Source organism: Gopherus flavomarginatus, chromosome 3 (genome assembly GCF_025201925.1).
Source record: "Gopherus flavomarginatus isolate rGopFla2 chromosome 3, rGopFla2.mat.asm, whole genome shotgun sequence".
NCBI classification, from domain to species: domain Eukaryota; kingdom Metazoa; phylum Chordata; order Testudines; family Testudinidae; genus Gopherus; species Gopherus flavomarginatus.
In genome coordinates this window covers 235,298,316-235,316,388 of record NC_066619.1, presented here as the reverse complement: position 1 = coordinate 235,316,388, position 18,073 = coordinate 235,298,316, and the positions used below count along the sequence as shown (strand labels likewise).

The following is an 18,073-nucleotide window of genomic DNA, read 5'->3' as shown; positions in this document are numbered from 1 at the left end:
CTGCTCTGCTGCCTCTCTTTTGGCATTATAGGTATCTAGATGTTCTTGGAGCTCTAGAACGCTGAACTTCAACATTTCTAGTAAGCCACAGGACATCAGCTAGAATAGAAAAATATTTTTTTTCTACAAACAAATTAAACACTTACATTGTTAGATCACATTTAGGATATCACATAAAACTAGATGTTGTGCACATCATGAGTAAAACCTGTGTTTTTACGTTTAAACAAACATTTGCAGCCACACCACCCCAAGCTGAGATCCAGAAAAATCTTGTAAGGTAAGCAGGGTTTTGCCTAGTTAGGACTTGAATGAGACCTCAAAGGAACTCTGACCATTTATAAATAAAAGGATATTGAATGCCCCTCCCCCGCAATACACCATTTAGTTTGACAAATGAAACCTTGTAAAGAACAGTGAGTGAAATTAATTAATGTCTACTTTCTAAGTCAATCCATTGTTTGTCCTTACCATATAGAAGTTACTTGCGAGAAATAATTATATTTAACAATTTTTGTATAATTAGAAAGGGCTATATTTCACAACTGAATTTAAAGCTATAAACTATTTTTAATACTCTTCTGTTTCATTCATACAAATTAATCTTTTTATTTTTAAATACAAGTACTATCTATGCTGCTGCAGTTAGTGACAATGGGAGAGATTGTCAAAGGCACTATCATCTTTTGGCTGCCTACCTGTACCTTTGAAAAAATTCCCTCAATATTATTTTGCAAAGGTTGAACAATAAAACATTCTGTGCCCCTGCAGAAAGATTATTAAATAATAGATATTTTAATCTAGCACTGTATTGCCGACTGCACATGAGATTTTACCGTTTCAGCATCAATAAAGACTGTAGGGCATTCCGAACACATCATCACCTCCAGCGAACTTTTAAATTTTGTTCCAATACGCTGTAGACCTTCACCAAGAAAACTGATTGAATCATTTGTTATAGTGCCAAACTTTCTTTGAATGGTCTAAAAGAACAAAAAATAGAAAGAAATATTTACTTTGCATTACTTACTTTTTTCCTTTCTTTTTCCAGATAAAGGAAATCTTTTTTCTATTCTGATAAAGAATTTCTTTGTAAACAACAACACACTTTTTTGGTCATTATTAAATTTTACACACACACACACACACACACACACACACACACACACGACTGTTTGCATGATAAAAGAAGTAAAACATTATAAGAAGGGGAATAGTTCCCAAAATTATGATACTATATATTGCCTTGAGTCAGGGATGAATGCATTATTTAGGAGTACTAAAGCTACAACTTAGATTGTAAGCTCTTTTGGGGCACGGATTCTTTTTGTACAATGCCTACTACAATAGGATCCTTGTCCATGACTGGTTGCTGATAGGTGCTACAATAATACAAATAAATAGGACCCTACCAAATTCATGGTCCATTTTGGTCAATTTCACAGCCAGGGTTTTTTTTAATTAGTCAATTTCACGTTTTCAGATATTTATATCTGAAATTTCACAGTGGTGTAACTGTGGGGGTCCCGACCCAAAAGGCAGTCAGGGTGGAAGGGCTGCAAGGCTATTGTAGGGGGGTGATGGGATTGACACCCTTACTGCTGCCCTGCTGCTGGCAGAGGCGCTGCCTTCAGAGTTAGGCAGCCAGAGAGGAAGGCTGCTGGCTGGGAGACCGCTCTAAAGCCAGCACACTGCCAGTGGCAGCACAGAAGTGAGGGTGGTAGGGGAGGGGCTTATCACATGTCTGGTTTTCCTAGGAGTCTCCCTCCATGCTTGGAGTAGGGGGCAGGAGGCGACAGCTGGAGCTGCAGCCTCCCACCATGGCCGTGAGAGGGGGAGTGACAGCTGGAGCCACGGAGCTTCCTGCTGCTGGGGGAGATCCTGGAGGTGGGTATGACCCACCCTAGGAGCAGCCCCTGCAGGGGAAGAGGAACTCTTGTTCCTCCCCATTTCCAGTGGGCTAACAGCTGGAGCCCTGTGCAGGGTAGGAGATCCCATGAAATCTGGCACCTAGCTAAGGAAGATTAGATTTCACAGTTCTTGATGTGTTTTTCACAGCTGTGAATTTGGTAGGGTCCTACAAATAAATGATAAGTGATTTATGCAGGTCATCGTCAACGAGTGCCAATTAAAAGTTTATGCCAGCAAACACCATCATCTATTTGATACAACATAGAAAATAATACTTTAGAAAACTTTTAAAATTATGTTTATTCATTTTTAAAAAATGCTTGTGGAGGGTCCGCTGGTCCCGCGGCTTCGGTGGAGCCGTGGGACCAGCGGACCCTCCGCAGGAACGCCTGCGGGAGGTCCACCGGAGCCATGGGACTGGTGACTGGCAGAGCGCCCCCTGCGGCATGCTGCCATGCTTGGGGCAGCGAAATGGCTAGAGCCGCCCCTGCATCCTCTTAACTGAATGAGGCAGGGTCTTGTGGAAAAAATACTTTATGATCATATAACAACATTATTTTAATATATCTGAATTATTTATGGTAGTTTCAGGCCTTGGAAAATTAATTAGAAAAATAAACTGTTTGGAAAAGGGTTAGAAACTAATTAGTAATGAGTCACTGACCTGAAATAACCTGGAGAACACATGAAAAGTATAGACTGCACAAGATCCATCAGTGTCTGACAGCATCTGATTGACATGGCAGTGCCAGGCTTCCTCTTCATCATCATATGACACTGGTTGAAAAGCTGCCAATATGGCAGAAAGAAATGGTGAAGGTGGTGGGGAAGTCTGTATGTCTGGAAAACCATCCTGTTCTTCCTCCTCTTGGCTGTAAATAAAGTAAATGATGTAAGCTTGTCAGTAAATACTATGAGGGAAAAAAAGAAACAGTTTTCACTAATCTAATTTATTTTGAAAATTTTAATTAGAACATACAATACAACTGAGTCACTAAAATTAAAAATCTAGAGAGAATTCTATTTTGTTTTGAACAAAATGAAATCTGCAGTGAAACTATAGTAGACAACGAAGGAGGAGAAGATTAACAGGCTTTTGTAAGAAGGGCGTTTGCTGCTTTAATATAAATGTTGATACTTACAGCCCCAAATATCCAATAAGTCTAACAAAGCAAGCAGAGTAAACATATCTTATGCTGTTTCTGTTTAACATTTTTATCTACAGAACATTTAAGAAACGGACATATTTTCTTGCCAAAAATAATTTAATGAATATTCCACTCCTTGGCTATCTGATCATCTGCAATGTAACAAAGCTCTAGCTTGTCTTGGGAGCAACCCAAAAGCTCTTGCTGCAGTATACCAATTTTGAAAATTATCTTAAGTAACATCCATATGTGGATGGAAACAGATTGGAACAGGTCCACGTTTGTGGATAATTTAACAAGCTTTTGTGCAAAGAATGTCCTACAGACAGACTTTTCATCATGTATCAATGCTCTGATAATGCTGTTAATTATGAGACAGATTAATCAATGCTGATATTCAAAGTCACTAACAATTTTAAAAAACTTCTGTATTAGAATGAATTATATTTTTAAACAATTATTTTTCTTGAGGTTTTATTAAACAACAAGCTTATTATTTTATTTGCAGTTAGAGATATTTATAAAAAACTTTATAAAATTAACACGATTCCCCCTATCCCCACCAGTACCAGCCTCCCTTTCAGAGAGGCACTTAAAGCACATTTTAAATAAAACTTGTCCATTTAACACAATAATATGCTCGCAAATTTGCATTCTTCTTGATGCTAACAATTTTAGTAGTAGATTGTAGCAGCTAAACCAGGAGTCGGCAACCTTTCAGAAGTGGTGTGCCGAGTCTTCATTTATTCACTTTAATTTAAGGTTTCACGGCCAGTAATACATTTTAACGTTTTTAGAAGGCCTCTTTCTATACGTCTATAATATATAACTAAACTATTGTTGTATGTAAAGTAAACAAGGTTTTAAAAATGTTTAAGAAGCGTCATTTAAAATTAAATTAAAATGTAGCAACCCCGCCCCTCCCCCCCATCGGTGGCCAGGACCCAGGCAGTGTGAGTGCCACTGAAAATCAGCCTGCGTGCCACCTCTGGCATGCATGCCATAGATTGCCTACCCCTGAGCTAAGCCATGCTTGGTAGACCAAATTCCTCCTCCTTTTTTCTCAGTCCTTGAGCAGAGAAAATCTTTTGAAAAACAATATTGTTTAGACTACGCATCACAGCAATCATTTACAACATGATACTGGGAAATAAGTTGGTTTTGTAATATTTGCATGTGTTCAGTAGTGCAATGCCCATAAAAGCTATGAGTAAAGCAAACCACTTTGAGCAGGCTAGAGGCAGGCAGTTTCTCCCATAATCTACAAGCAAAGCTTGCAACATTTACCAGACACCTATTAGTCACAGGACTAACCCTAAACAGTTATCTTCATCACCCTTAGGATTAGAACTAATTTTTTTTTTAATGTGAACATATTGCAAGAACTGGTGAATTCTAATTAGTACATGGCAAATCAGATTGGTGCCGATTGGTATCAGCCTTTAATTTTTCCAAGGCATATTACAGTGAGCCAGTATAAAAACCTACAATGCTCAGCTGCTCCTGTTCCTCTCTCATTGTGATTTATTCATCTTCAAACTCTCAGTCTGTGGTTTCTTGCTCTCCCTGAACTTCTAAAGCTTACCTTCTGTGCTTCTGTGGTCCCCAAACTTTCCCCCTCCCCCCATGCTGATGGTTTTGAGCCAACTGAGGATTCTCGTGTGACGCTGTTCCTCTAAGGGCAGCTTTTTGTGTGCTATGCATTGGTTCGGAAGCGCAAAGCAGACAAAGCTGGGCCCAGGACTGACCCAACAGTTCCATTTCCTGAATCGAGAAAAACAACAGTTACTTACCTCACAGCTAAGAGTGGTTCTTCAAGATGTATTGCACTTACAGGTGTCTATGTACCCCAGCACAAAAGTTTGGAACATTTTCACTAGTGGTGTCCAGCAGGGGTCACACATGTGGCCTATATGCCCACATACCCCCTGTTCCTAAGGGCTTAAGGGCATAGCGACCACACTGCAACTTTGTTCCTCAGGATTCACACTCCAAGTTGCAGGGACAGAGGGTGATTGTGGGATCCACATGTGCAGAACATCTCAAAGGACCACAGTTACTGTAAATTAAGTAACTGTTCTTTCTTCTCTGAGTTAGTGCACTTGTGGAGCCCACTTATGGTAATTAGCCAGAAGTCATCATTAAAAGGAGGTGAAGGGTATGAGTTACTTGAAATGAAATTGCAAAACTGTCCTTCAAAAATGGACATCGGATCTTAAAGCAACCACTAATGAATAATGTTTCATAAACATATGCACTAAAGGCCAGGTAGCTGCTCTGCAGATTTTGGACACTGGTATTTGACTTAGGCATGCTGCCCACATGGCTTGCGCTCTGGTAGAGTGAGTCCAAATGTTTGAAGGAAGATTCTTTTTATTAATGCTGTAAGGAGTCATAATACCATCCAATACTCATTTTGAGAGTCTTTGTGACAAAATAACCATCCCTTTAGATTTATTACTATAAGCAATGAAAAGTCCTGGAGTGCTACAAACAGATTTTAGTTCTCTCTAGGTAATATAATACCGATCTTCTGACATCTACAGTATGTAGTTTAGGTTTAGCCAATGTGAATGAGGTTTCAGAAAAGACTGGTAAGTGAATAAACTAATTGACATGAAAGTCTGACCATACTTTTGGATGTGGTCTCATAGTCACCCTCTCCATATGAAAAACTGTGTAGGGAGAATTTAACATTAAAACTTGCAATTCATTTATTTTACAAGTTAATATAAATGTCAACAAAACTGACAATACATGAATTGGACAATTGGTTCAAAAGGAGGGTCCATAAGTGAAGAAAGCCCTAGATTTAAATCTCATGTTGGAATGATCTCTCTCACAAGAGGAAAACACAAACACCTCTCATAAATCTATTCCCCGATCGATGAGAGAAAACTGAACCACCTCCTGCTGGAGGATGGAATGTGGAAGTAACTGCCAAAGAACTGCAATTGAAACAGTAAACACTTCCGGGTGCTTTAAAAACAAGTAATCTAAAACAACTGGAATAGAACACTGACATGGAACATAACCCTTAGTTATTGCCAATAATGAAAATCATTTCCATTTTGCAGTATATATAATCTTAGTAGATAATTTCCTGCCCTGAAGAACATTTTATACCTCCAAAGAACACTGTCTACCGAGGACATCCTGATATCATCCAAACTGTGAGACATAATGAGGCTGGGTTTGGGTGAAGGACTAGACTGTGATTCTGTAATACTATGTCCTTCTGAATTGGGAGTGTGATAAATTAGTGATTTGACAATAGCAGTATGTCCAAGAATCAAGACTGATGAGGCCAAGCAAGAGCCACCAATATAATCTGAGTTTTTTCTCACCTCACATTCTGTAACACCCTTGGAATTAGCATGAATGGAGGAAAAGCATATATTGAGAACTGTGTGACCAACAAATCAAGAAGGTGTCTGTCAGAAACCCGGGATACTGTTCTGCTTGAGAACAAAATATTGGACATTTACTCTTTTGATCTGAAGTGAATAAACCTATTTGGGGAACCCCCCTACTCTTGGAAAAGTCAGTCTAGTAAATCATTTTTTAATTCCCATTCATGGGATGAGGTCGCTTTCCTGCTTAGTGAGTCTGTCAGCCCATTACTCTCTCCCAGGAGATGAAGAGCAGTCAGACTGATACAATTCTGAATACACCATTCCCAAAGTCTTATGGCTTCTTGAGAACAAAGAAGGTCTGACCTTGCACCTCCATGCTGTTTACGTAATAGGCTGCTGTGAAATTGTCCATGAGAACTTGGATTAAAGAGTTCTCCATCATAGGTAGAAACATTTTGCAAGTTAGTCTCACTCTGCTGAATTCTAGGATGTTTACACGCATCGTGGATTGTAAATGAGACCAAAAGCCAAGAGTCAAATGTGATCTATATCACCAACCCATCTGGGATATGTCTGTTAGAGCTCTGGATGCTTTGGAAGAAACAAACTGAACTTCCATATATACTCTTCTTTTATCCTCCATCAGTTCACAGAAACTAGAATCTGGTCCAGAATTACCACCTTAAATGATATGTCATGAAGCTTTGGGTTGTAAACTGACTTGGATCCAGGTCTGAAATAGTCTCAGACATAATCTGGCAAATACAGTTACAAATGTAAAAGAAGATCTATGGCCTAGAAAATTCAGACACATCCTGACTGTTTGTGTAAACACAAAATTGGAAGATCAGATTCTTTATGATCTGAAATTTGTCTGCTGGGAAGAATGCTCTTGCTACCACCAAATCTAGGAGAGCTCCAACAAACTCTATAGATTGAGATGGACTCAGACTCAACTTTTTAAAGTTAATCCTCAAGCCCAGTGATGAAAACAAATGAATCTTTCTTCTTGCTGCTGCTGTCACCTGCACTTGTGATTTTCACAAAGCAAGCTAATTGTCCAGATAGGGATAAACAGGCAACCTTTATCTGCATGGATGAGCTTCTACTATTGATAGAACTATGTGAACACTCTTGTGGCTAATGAAATTCCAAAAGGATGTACTTTGAATTGGTAATGATGCTACAAAGCATAGGTACACTGTGTGGGAAGTGCATTGATACATGAAAATAAGCATCCTGTAAATCAAGAATAATGAACCAATCCATGGGATCTAGAATAGGAATAACTGAAGTGAAAACTACCATATGAAATTTGGCCCACCAAATGCATTTGCTAAGATTACTGAGATGCAGAATTGGACACACACCTCCTTTCTTTTTTGGTATGAAGAAATAAAGAGAATTGAAACCCTTTCTAACATACTTTTGAGGCACCAGTTCTAATGCTCCTAGACAGATGATCTAATCTACCTCATGATGCATGGCACTTTATGAGAATGGTCCCTGAAAGGGGTATGCGTGGGAGGCGGAGATTGAAACTGAATGGCATAACTGTCCTTGATGACTTGAAGGACCCATCGATCTGGAGTGATGGTCATCCAAGACTCCTGAAAAGAAGATAGGCAGGAACCAAGAGGTGGGCAAAAGGGTATAGATCCTTGTAGATTAGTCTAAGAGCCTCAGCTGTCACATCAAATTTGATGTCTCTTTGTTGACCTAACTGTGCAAGATATAGTCGAGGATAGTGAACTGACTTCTGATATCTAGATCTCTTTCTGGATTGTTCAGAAGGTCTCTGGTGGTAAGACTATAAATAATAAGATTAAGTGTTCCTATATCTAGAGTATGAAGGTACAGGTTTCTTTCTAAACATAGGAGTATATATGACCAGTGATCTGAGAGTGGCTCCTGAATCAGTGGAGAGACTCATCAGTCTTAATACAAAATAGATTCTGACCATCAAGTGGTAAATCTTCTATGATTGTGTGCACTTCTCTCAATAACCTGATACAGATTACCATGATGAGAATCTCATCACAGTATCTATAGCTACTGAATGAACACCAGCATCATCAGCATCTAATATAGTCTGAAGTGATGAGTTAGCAATCAGCTGGTCTTCTTCAGAGAGTGATTTAAATTTGTCTCTAAATTCTGAAGGTAACATGTTCTTAAAAACTGACAGTCTATTGGATTGGCAATAACAATATTTAGATAGCATAGCCTGTTAATTTGCTATCTTGATCTGTAAACAGGATCAAGTATCTTGGGTTCTTTCTCCTCGGGAGTGGATTTCCCTGACTGTTCCGATTTCTCCTTGGCAGTAGCAACAACCTGTGAAGATGGAGCCAGATGAGTATAAAAATACTTAAAATCTTTGGGCAGTACTTGATATATACAATCAGCACACTTTGATCTAGCTGCAATCAAAGTGGGTAGTCCAAAGATCCTTTGCTGGATCTAAAATCCCTTCATTAATCTGTAGTGTCACTCTACTTTGGGATGTTAGTTGTAAACATGGGGGGCTCCAGGACCCAGAACGCCAAGCGCGTGCTTGGCGTGGCAAACCGCGGGGGACGCTCTGCCGGTGCTGCGAGGGCGGCAGGCAGGCTGCCCTCGGCGGCTTGCCTACGGAGGGTCCGCTGGTCCCACTGTTTCAGCGGACCTCCCGCAGGCAAGACGCTGAGGGCAGCCTGCCTGCCGTGCTTGGGGCGGCAAAATGCCTCGGAGCCACCCCTGGTTGTAAAATATCAAACTACTTATATGCTTTTTCCTGAACTGTCTCCAATGGAACTTCCAGTGTTGTTCCCATACATTCTAATATTTCTTGAAAGGTTTAAAATCATCAATGGGTACAACATGTGAAATGCCTTCATCAAGCAAGGAAGAACAACGTAGATGATCAGAAGGATCTTGATGAACAGGTATTTCTTCATCATTTGTATCTTGTTGTTCCTCTTGTCTCTTGAACTTAATGAGCAAAATGATAAGATTTACAAGAATTTGCAACAGGCGACTTACATGTAGACCACATGTATTGTGGGGAAACTTGTCCTTGAAAATGTGGATATTATGGCCTAGGATGGCTGATATGACCATGGTTGCTGATCAGATGGCAAAGAAACATCTGACCAATTTTGGGGAAGCCAAGGAGTATACTGAGGATTTAAATCCTTAGGTTAGCAGGAGTTTTCTTCCTATATCCCTCCCTGATGATATTTTCCTTTTGTTGACATACTTTTCTCTTCGGAAGGGCTCTTTTGTCAGAGTCTGAGGAGGAATTAGAGACTTTGGATGCAGAAACCTCTAATATTGGAATCATATAATATGTGATTGCAAGATCTGAATGGAGTTCACATCCTTAATCATACTGCCATGTTTTCTCAGATAAATTTTCATCACAGGAACCCTTGTTTCTTTCTAGGAAGGGGATCTGGCTAGTACTGAAAATGAGGAAGACTCCCAGAATTGGCGAGTCAGGTGTTAGAGTTACTCTGAGATTTGGTGAGGAAACAAAAGAACCTCTTAGAGATGAGAAATAGTTTGGAAGAGAAACTTCTGCTGAGGTTGCTGTTGCTGTCTCCCTTTGCATTGAAGAATCTTCAGAGGCTTGGACCAGTGCCAGTAGCAAGCAGGATTTAATTAATAATGACGGTTGTGACAGTGTGTACCTATCGCGCCCTGGTTCAACAGGGGTTAACCACACTCTGTAGGCCGAGGAAGCCACGCCCCTTCACCCTTGCTGGGTATGCACTAGCTGGAACCAGAGTATAAAAAGGAGTAGCTAAGTTCAGCCTGGGCTGGCCACAGACAAGAGAAGATGTGTGTTACAGGCTCCTGCATGGAGACTGCTAGAGCTCCAGGACCCAGAAGCCAGCTGGGCTGAGGCTCCAATCAACCCACAGCCAATTGCCGTCAATGGAAGAGAGACAGCAGAGGTCATAAGATTACCAATCTTGAATGAAAGGGTAGGAAGTGGCACAGGGATATGGACTGAGCTACCAGGTGAGCTAGACTGATTGTGGAAACACCGGTTCCTTAGGGCCACACAACAGGACTGCCCCATTGACCTTAGCCACTGGGCCATGCTACCATGTACTGAAGGGTGACTGCACTGACCCTGGGGGCCAACGCAGCTGTGGTGACACAGGAGGCTAGGCTACTTGGACTACTATATTTTACTTTGATTCCCCCAAGACCTGATGCCCCACATTGGGGTATACTTGTGACCATGGTACCAAGAAAGGTGGTGCATAGTAGACAATGCTGAGCGTTGCAGTGCTGTGATGGGCAGTGCTGGTAAATCTGGTGCCTTGGTGGGCTGTAATAAACACATCTTTGCATTCCTGTGTCCTTGAGCCCTTGTTATCAAAGAAGATCTCTGTGCTGGCTCTTTATTATGGTGCAGAACTGAGGGTTTTGGTTCCACTTCTTCCCCATCCCAGCAGCAAATGACTCCATTGAGAAGCCAATCCTCTTACTTCATCGACTTGGCATTTAAGATGCCAGTTCTTGGACAACAGGGATTCCTGACTAAGATGACGGATTTGTTTTTTTTTTAGTCTCTTTCAGTTTCTTTACTGCTCCTGAGCTCATGAGATACGAACAAGAAGTTTCTGTGCTCAGTCTCTACTCCGAGGCTGATATTATGCTCTTGGATTTTTCCATAAGAAAAAAATAAAGAAAAGAGAAGCCTTTCCCCTGACAGATCTAGGCTCTGACATAACTAAACCTGCCTCAATCTTCTCTCTCTCTCTCTTCTGCCAATGGCTAAATAAAACAGTAACAACAACTATAAACAAATTAATTATAAACTTCTACTCTACTAAGTAACAAAACCTACAAAAAGGACACAATTTTGTTCTGACTCACTGTCTAAAGTGGTTAGAAAGAACTGAGTGGAATTTGGGCATAAAGGGGGCAGGGACAGATACTACTAGTGAAAATGCTACTAACTCTTGTTCTGGGGTACACAGACACCCATAAGTGGGATCCACGTTGGGAGTAACTTGAAGAATGAATCAAACATTTATTTGATGTTTTTATTTTAAAAATGTGTACTGTTAGAAGATTTCTGATCATAAGTATGAGATATTCAACCAGAAAAAGGATTGCTTTACTTGACTAATATGGAAGCCAGAATATGCAAGTGGTACATTATTTCTGCAGTTAAAATAAAGTGTACTCTTACCTAGATAATCCAGAGAAGTCAGCTTCTTCTTCTTCACATCTCTCATCTAGCTCTTTCAAAGCAAGAGTGACATCTTCTTCACATACAGATTCAGAACAGCTCTCAGGAGCTGGCAGTTTTGGCATTTCAGGAATTTCCAACTCTAGAGGTTCCTGACAGATCAGAGATTCTTGTTCTTGTAATACATATGATCCAGTGTCTTCACTAGCAATGCTAACCTGTTCATCCTTGACAGCTGAACTGCCATCCTGCAAAGCAAATATATTTTTCATTGCTCTTACAGAAAGAACCGATGTATATCAACTTCTCTTAAGCTACAGGAGTCAGTACTTAAAAACAAAAGTATGTTTACATCACCCAGTTTTATTTTAAGTATTCAGATATGTGGATTCTTCATATAGTGAATTATACACCTTTAGTTATGGTTCAGTCATAAAGAATCTTCCTTTTTAATGTTTTCCAACTTCTGGTTAGAATACTCCTCAATTTTTCTTTCTAAAATGCCATTTGTCGTGTATAGCAAATGTAATTTTTCCACTAATGTCAACTAATGATGTTACAAGAAAGCCCTCTCATGAAAATGTGTGCAAATACTTTAAATATTTTTTCTAGACAAAACTAATATGATCAAAACCTTCAAAGCTTAACTTTTGAGTGAACAGATAAAAAATCATTGGCTCATGATTGCCGATAGCATCAAACTCCTACTTCCACAACCACTATGAAAAAACTCTTCCCTTCCCATTCTCTCTCCTCAAACAGTTCCCCATCATAAATAACTGGCAGAATGGAAGAAACCACTCTGGGAAACAGATTTTGCATAATTTGTCTTAATAAACTGGAGTTATTGCTAGAACTCTCATTTTTAACTCTGACCAATTAAAGCTATATACTACATCACAGACTATCATGAGTAAATCATTCTGATATACATTAGAATGTCCTGTACTTTTTTCCATTGTAAAACACTACAACATTAACATCACTATATTAAACAGATGATGGGTTTTGGACTTAGCTAATTTATGAATGAGCCCAAACACCCGAAATATTCATTAAATTTTATTTCCACAATAAAAATCAACTTCCTTATAATTGTTGTTCTCAGGAGGCAATTTCCTATGTAGATTAGCACTCTCATCGTGATGTTATGTCTCATACACTGGGACACACAGGATTGCTCTCAAGCTATTTCAGAGAATTTCTACTGTGTACACACACACTCTCTCTGTCTCTCTCTCTCTGTTATGGCTTCCATCAATCCCAAATTTCCTTTCACTATAAACTAACTGAACACATATTAAAGACTGGACACTCCATCCCTGAATAGCAGTACATCATCATTTACTCTCACATTTGTCCTGAAGCTATTAGACCTTGACAGTGATACGCTAGGCTGTGATAGTACTCTATTCCTTATGACAACTGGCTAATGACACCACTCCTGAAATACCTCTTTTAGACATTAAATCTGGGGTTCTGTCATATAAAATAGCTATTTTGTCCAACCAAATAGCTAATGTCCATGGGCATGCCAGACATTTTAAAGAAAAAACAATGTAGGTCTAAACAGTGGCCCATTTCTAGTACAGATTTTTTCAAATCAAGGTCAAAGGGTGAGTCCAGATCTACAAAGAACATAATGGAGAGAAGTATCAGAGGGGTAGCCGTGTTAGTTTGGATCTGTAAAAGCAGCAAAGAATCCTGTGGCACCTTATAGACTAACAAACATTTTGAAGCATGAGCTTTCGTGGGTGAATACCCACTTCTTCAGATGCATGTAGTGGACAACCCATGAAAGCTCATGCTCCAAAACGTCTCTTAGTCTATAAGGTGCCACAGGATTCTATAATGGAGAGAGATCATTAATAAGGTAAGTATTCTCTAGATAAAAAAAGGAACAGTCAAATGTGTGCTATTGGTCTTCTGAATATTGCTGTCTGTGCTAATATGTGCTAATGTGTTTTCTCCATATGTTCAAGGCTGAAATTTTCTAGACTCCTTAATAGAGAAATGCTTTCAGTTAAACTGTATATAGTAGAAGGGCATACGGAACACCTGTGAAATGGCATAATTCATCAGAAATCTTAATGAATCTGCAATGCCAGTGGTGATGCAGACTGATGCTGTATCCTTCCCTAAGAACTTGCTTGATGGTTAGGTATTTGTTTCGTAAGGAAGATACCATTAGGAATGGAAATTCCCTGTTCTCACTACAAGACTGACATACTGTTATTGGGAAATAACCTAATGTGCATGAATGAAACAATAAGGTTCAGAACACACAGCTATTCTCTCTGATCTAGAAAGAGAAAGAAAAACTGAATGCCGTGAAATCTTGCAATTTTTATTTTATTGTATTTAACATTTTTTCAATTGTTTTAGTTTTAAATCTGTGTCAGAGTCTTCAGAGAATTCAGTTGTTTCTGAATTTTCCATTATTAAAAATATTCATAATTTGCCTGGAAACTTTGTTAGAAATCTTTTTCTCTGCTAATTTTAACCTGTGTATATTCATTACATCTCAAAAAGAGAAAAACGTCCTAGCGAGAGGCTCCCCCCTTAGTCTAATGATGATCAAAGGGATGGAATTCAAGTCATATGAGCAAGGGTGAAAGGAACTGGGTACGTTTAGTTTGGAAAAGAGGAGATTAAGGGAGGGTGGGGAGATACAAGGAAAACTACCTCTTTGAGGTAAAAAAATGTAGAGAAAAAGCAAGAACTGTCAAAAGCCAGGCAGAGTTGGACCTTCCAAAGGAAAGTAAAACCTATTCTAAAAGATTCTTTAGCCATATAAATAAAAATAAAGCCAGGAAAGAAGAAGAGGGACCGCTAAACACTGAGGAGGGGTGGAGCTTAAAGACAGTCTAGATATGGCCCAACACCTAAATGTATACATTGCCATAAATGAATACAGACCTATTAGTTTGACCTCAATTATATGCAAGGTTTTAGAACAAATTTTGAAGGACAGTAGTTAAGGACATAGAGGAAAATGGTAATTGGGATAAAATACAACATTGTTGTATAAAAAGTAGATCAGACCAACTTGATCTCTTTGAGAAGATAACCGATTTTCTAGACAAAGGAAATGTAGGTCTAATCTACTTGGATTTCAGTGCAGATCCACATGAGAAATTATTAAATTGGTGAAGATGGATAACGAACTCATTAAAGGGGAGACTGCAACAGGTTATGCCAAAAGGTGAACTGTCAGATGGAAGGAGGTTACTAGTGGAGTTTCTCAAGAATTGATGTTGGGCCCAATTTTATTTAACATTTTCATTACTACCCTGGGCATGAAAAATGGGAGTGTGCTAACAAAATTTGCAGATGACACACAGCTGGGAGGCATTGCCAATATGTAGGAGGACCAGAATGTTATACAAGGATTTGGATGACCTTGAAAGCCAGTATAACAGAAATAGGATGAAATTTAATAGTGCAAAGTCATGCACTTGGGGACTTACAACAAGAATTTTTGCTATAAGCTGGGGGCGTATCAGTTGGAAGTGAAAGAGGAGGAGCAAGAACTGGGTATACTGGTAGATCACAGGATGACTATGAAATGCCAATATCATGCAGCCATAAAAAGACTAATGCAATCCTAGGATGCATATCAAGCGAGGTATTGCCAGTAGAGATAGGTAAGCGTTATCATCATTATACAATGATTTCATTTGGAATACTGTGTGCAATTCTGGTTTCCCATGTTTAAGAAAGATGAATTCAAACTGGAACAGGTGCAGAGAAGGGCTACTAGGATGATCAGAGGAATGGAGAACTTAAATTAGAAGAGGAGATTTAAGGATCTTATCTTGCTTAGCCTAACAAAATGAATGCTCAGGGGAGCGATGATCACTCTCTATAAATACATCAGCGGGATGAACACTAGGGAGGGAGAAGAGTTATCTAGTTTAAGGGCCAATCCTGACACAAGAACAAATGGATATAAACTGGCCATCAATAAATTTAGGCATTAAATTAAATGAAGGTTTCCAACCATCAGAGGAGCGAAGTTCTGGAACAGCTTTCCATGGGGAGTGGGGGTAGTGGGGCAAAAAAACCTAATTTGTTTCAAGAATGAGTTTGATAAGTTTATGGAGGGGATGGTATGTTGAGATTGTCACAATGGCACATGGTCCATCCACAACTAGAAACAAATATTTCTAACAGCTAGTGATGGGACACTAGATGGAGATGGCTCGAAGTTGTTACTAAAAATTCTTTCCCGGGTGTCTAAAAATGATGGATTGAGCCCACATGCTCAGGGTCTAAGGACTGCCATCTTTGGGGCTGGGATGGAATTTTCCTGGTTTTTTTTTTTTTTTTGCCTTCTCTTGCATCACAGGGCACAGGTCACTTGCTGGTTTGAACTGGAGTAAATGTTGGATTTTCTGTAATTTGAAGTCTTTAAATCAAGATTTGAGGCAGAGGTCAGATTAAATGATCATTAAGAAAGCAATGGAGCAGTTGACAGGTTTCCTTTAGATGAATTTATATGACTTTGAAACACAAATGTGGCATTTTAAATTATGTCTTACTAGTACCAAATCACTGGCTGCTGAGAGGGACTCTTACGTATGAATTCCAATATTTCCATTTTATTTTCTATCAGGACTGGCACAAATGATATAAATTAAACAAGCTGTGATAAAGTTTTAGGCTCCAGACCTACAACTGACTCATCATGGGTGGACCTTTGTACTCCCAAGGAGCCCCACTGGCCTCAATGGGGCGCACATGGGTGAGTATCTACCTGTATGGATCCACTTGAAAAACAGGGGCATTAATATGCTGGACTGGGAATTAGTCATAAACTTTTATCTATAACAGCAATACAAGCTGTTCACCTAACTGATCTCTCCACCAATGAAGGGAAAGCTCATCCAACCAAGCAGCTGTGATGTCCTGCTTTCCACTGGGCAGTGCAAGATTGCTGAAGTTATCTTACAACTCAGTTTACACTCCGTGTATCCGTTCAGGGTTTTTATAAGAAATAGTTTTAGACTTGAATAAAAGGATATTTCTTTTGGTAGGGGTTTTCAAATGGTTACAGTATATGTCTTTTAACCAAGTGTTGTGGGTGGTGAGAAGAACACAGTAAACAAAAGTAAAGGGGATAGGAAGGGCTAAAGAAAAAAGTAAGAAAAAGAAACATAAGCTGCAACTGAGACTGGACCAGAAATGGAGAGCAAGAAAGCAGAGGTCCCTGCTCTGGTGAACCTTGTTTCAGGAAGGGGCAGATTCACTGAGCCAGGATTTACTTTCCTTCACTATGGTGCCCCACTGTCCCACGTCTAGCATGGTATGGTGGAGAGGTTAGTACTTCTCCAAGAAGGTATAGCCCCCACACTCCCATTTAACCAAATACTGTATTAGGAGAGTTTAGTGTTCCATAAGAGCTGACAGAATTTGGTTTTGTGTTTTAAACAAGCAATGAATAATCCAGTGCGTTTCTAAACATAATGGAATTGAAAATTAACCTGGTATCTTTACTAGATCTAGAAATTACGAAAGGCAACCTAAAACAAGTCAAGTTCACTTTCCAGTCAAATAAAACCACCATATAAGAAGTTTTCATCTAAAAATACTAGGTATTGTAGAAACAGTAGCAACTGAACTAGTTTTGTTTTAAAATTAATTTTGTTATTTTAAAACTATTCAAATGATTTTTTAAACCATCTTAAAATCAACCAGGAAACTAAAATACTCACAGATTTCTGGGAGGCTATTAGCTGGAATCTGGCTTACTCCACACAGGCCTTTCCAAAAAAAATACCACTAGAATTCTGAGATCATTTTAAAGGCTTATTTGATTGAACCAACTACTAACACAGCTGGCCTGAGGTTTTAATCCCAATCCATAGCACCAAATCACATAAACCCAAGGAAAGCAAAAAAGCAAAAGGTTTTTAGAAGAAAATAGTGCTACAGAAAGATTTTCACCATACCCAGGAAAAGCATCTTTCACACAAGCCTATTGTTATTCTTCACCACAAAATGCTCATTAATAGCACTTCAAGAATATTTTTAACCTATGGTAAATTTCCTGAGTCCATCATAAGAGATTTTCATTCCCAGGAGACATTTTATATTCAATAAGAAAGCCCAACAGGTTAAAAATATTGAAGATAAATCAAATAATCAGTTTAACAGACGAAAATTCTGTTGAAAAGAAAGCAAAAGCTGCTATGCAGTGCTAGAAAGAGCCCAAATCAGTCATGCACCAGCCCACATTTCTCACCACCTCAGGCAGCTGGTTGCTAGAGTTATCTAGAGGTGAAGCCTCCAAACTTGGGGTCTCAGCTCTGATTTGAAGCACCTCTTCTGTTCCCATACTGCTAGTGGAGTCTTGAGACTGCAATAATGAACTTGCATGATCTGATATTGTTTCATCTATGGCAGAATCACTGTTTAACTAAGAGAGAAAAAAAACATATGTGAAATATTTCAGTGGTTGA

The 18,073-nt window shown here is 39.2% G+C and overlaps 1 protein-coding gene across 18 annotated transcripts in view; it reads right to left on the bottom strand.

Moving 5' to 3' along the window:
* Nucleotides 1-18,073, bottom strand: part of FRYL (FRY like transcription coactivator) — a 331,713-nt gene that overhangs the window by 23,536 nt on the left and 290,104 nt on the right. For 11 of the 18 annotated variants that reach the window (XM_050947243.1, XM_050947242.1, XM_050947230.1 and 8 more), the window contains 5 exons: nt 17,857-18,030; nt 11,610-11,857; nt 2,576-2,783; nt 837-983; nt 1-99 (listed from right to left, as the gene is read on the bottom strand). In XM_050947243.1, the coding sequence (XP_050803200.1) occupies nt 1-99; nt 837-983; nt 2,576-2,783; nt 11,610-11,857; nt 17,857-18,030 (876 nt within the window). The remainder of the gene's footprint in view (nt 100-836; nt 984-2,575; nt 2,784-11,609; nt 11,858-17,856; nt 18,031-18,073) is intronic. The other 7 variants (XM_050947231.1, XM_050947234.1, XM_050947248.1 and 4 more) reach the window with 1 other exon arrangement.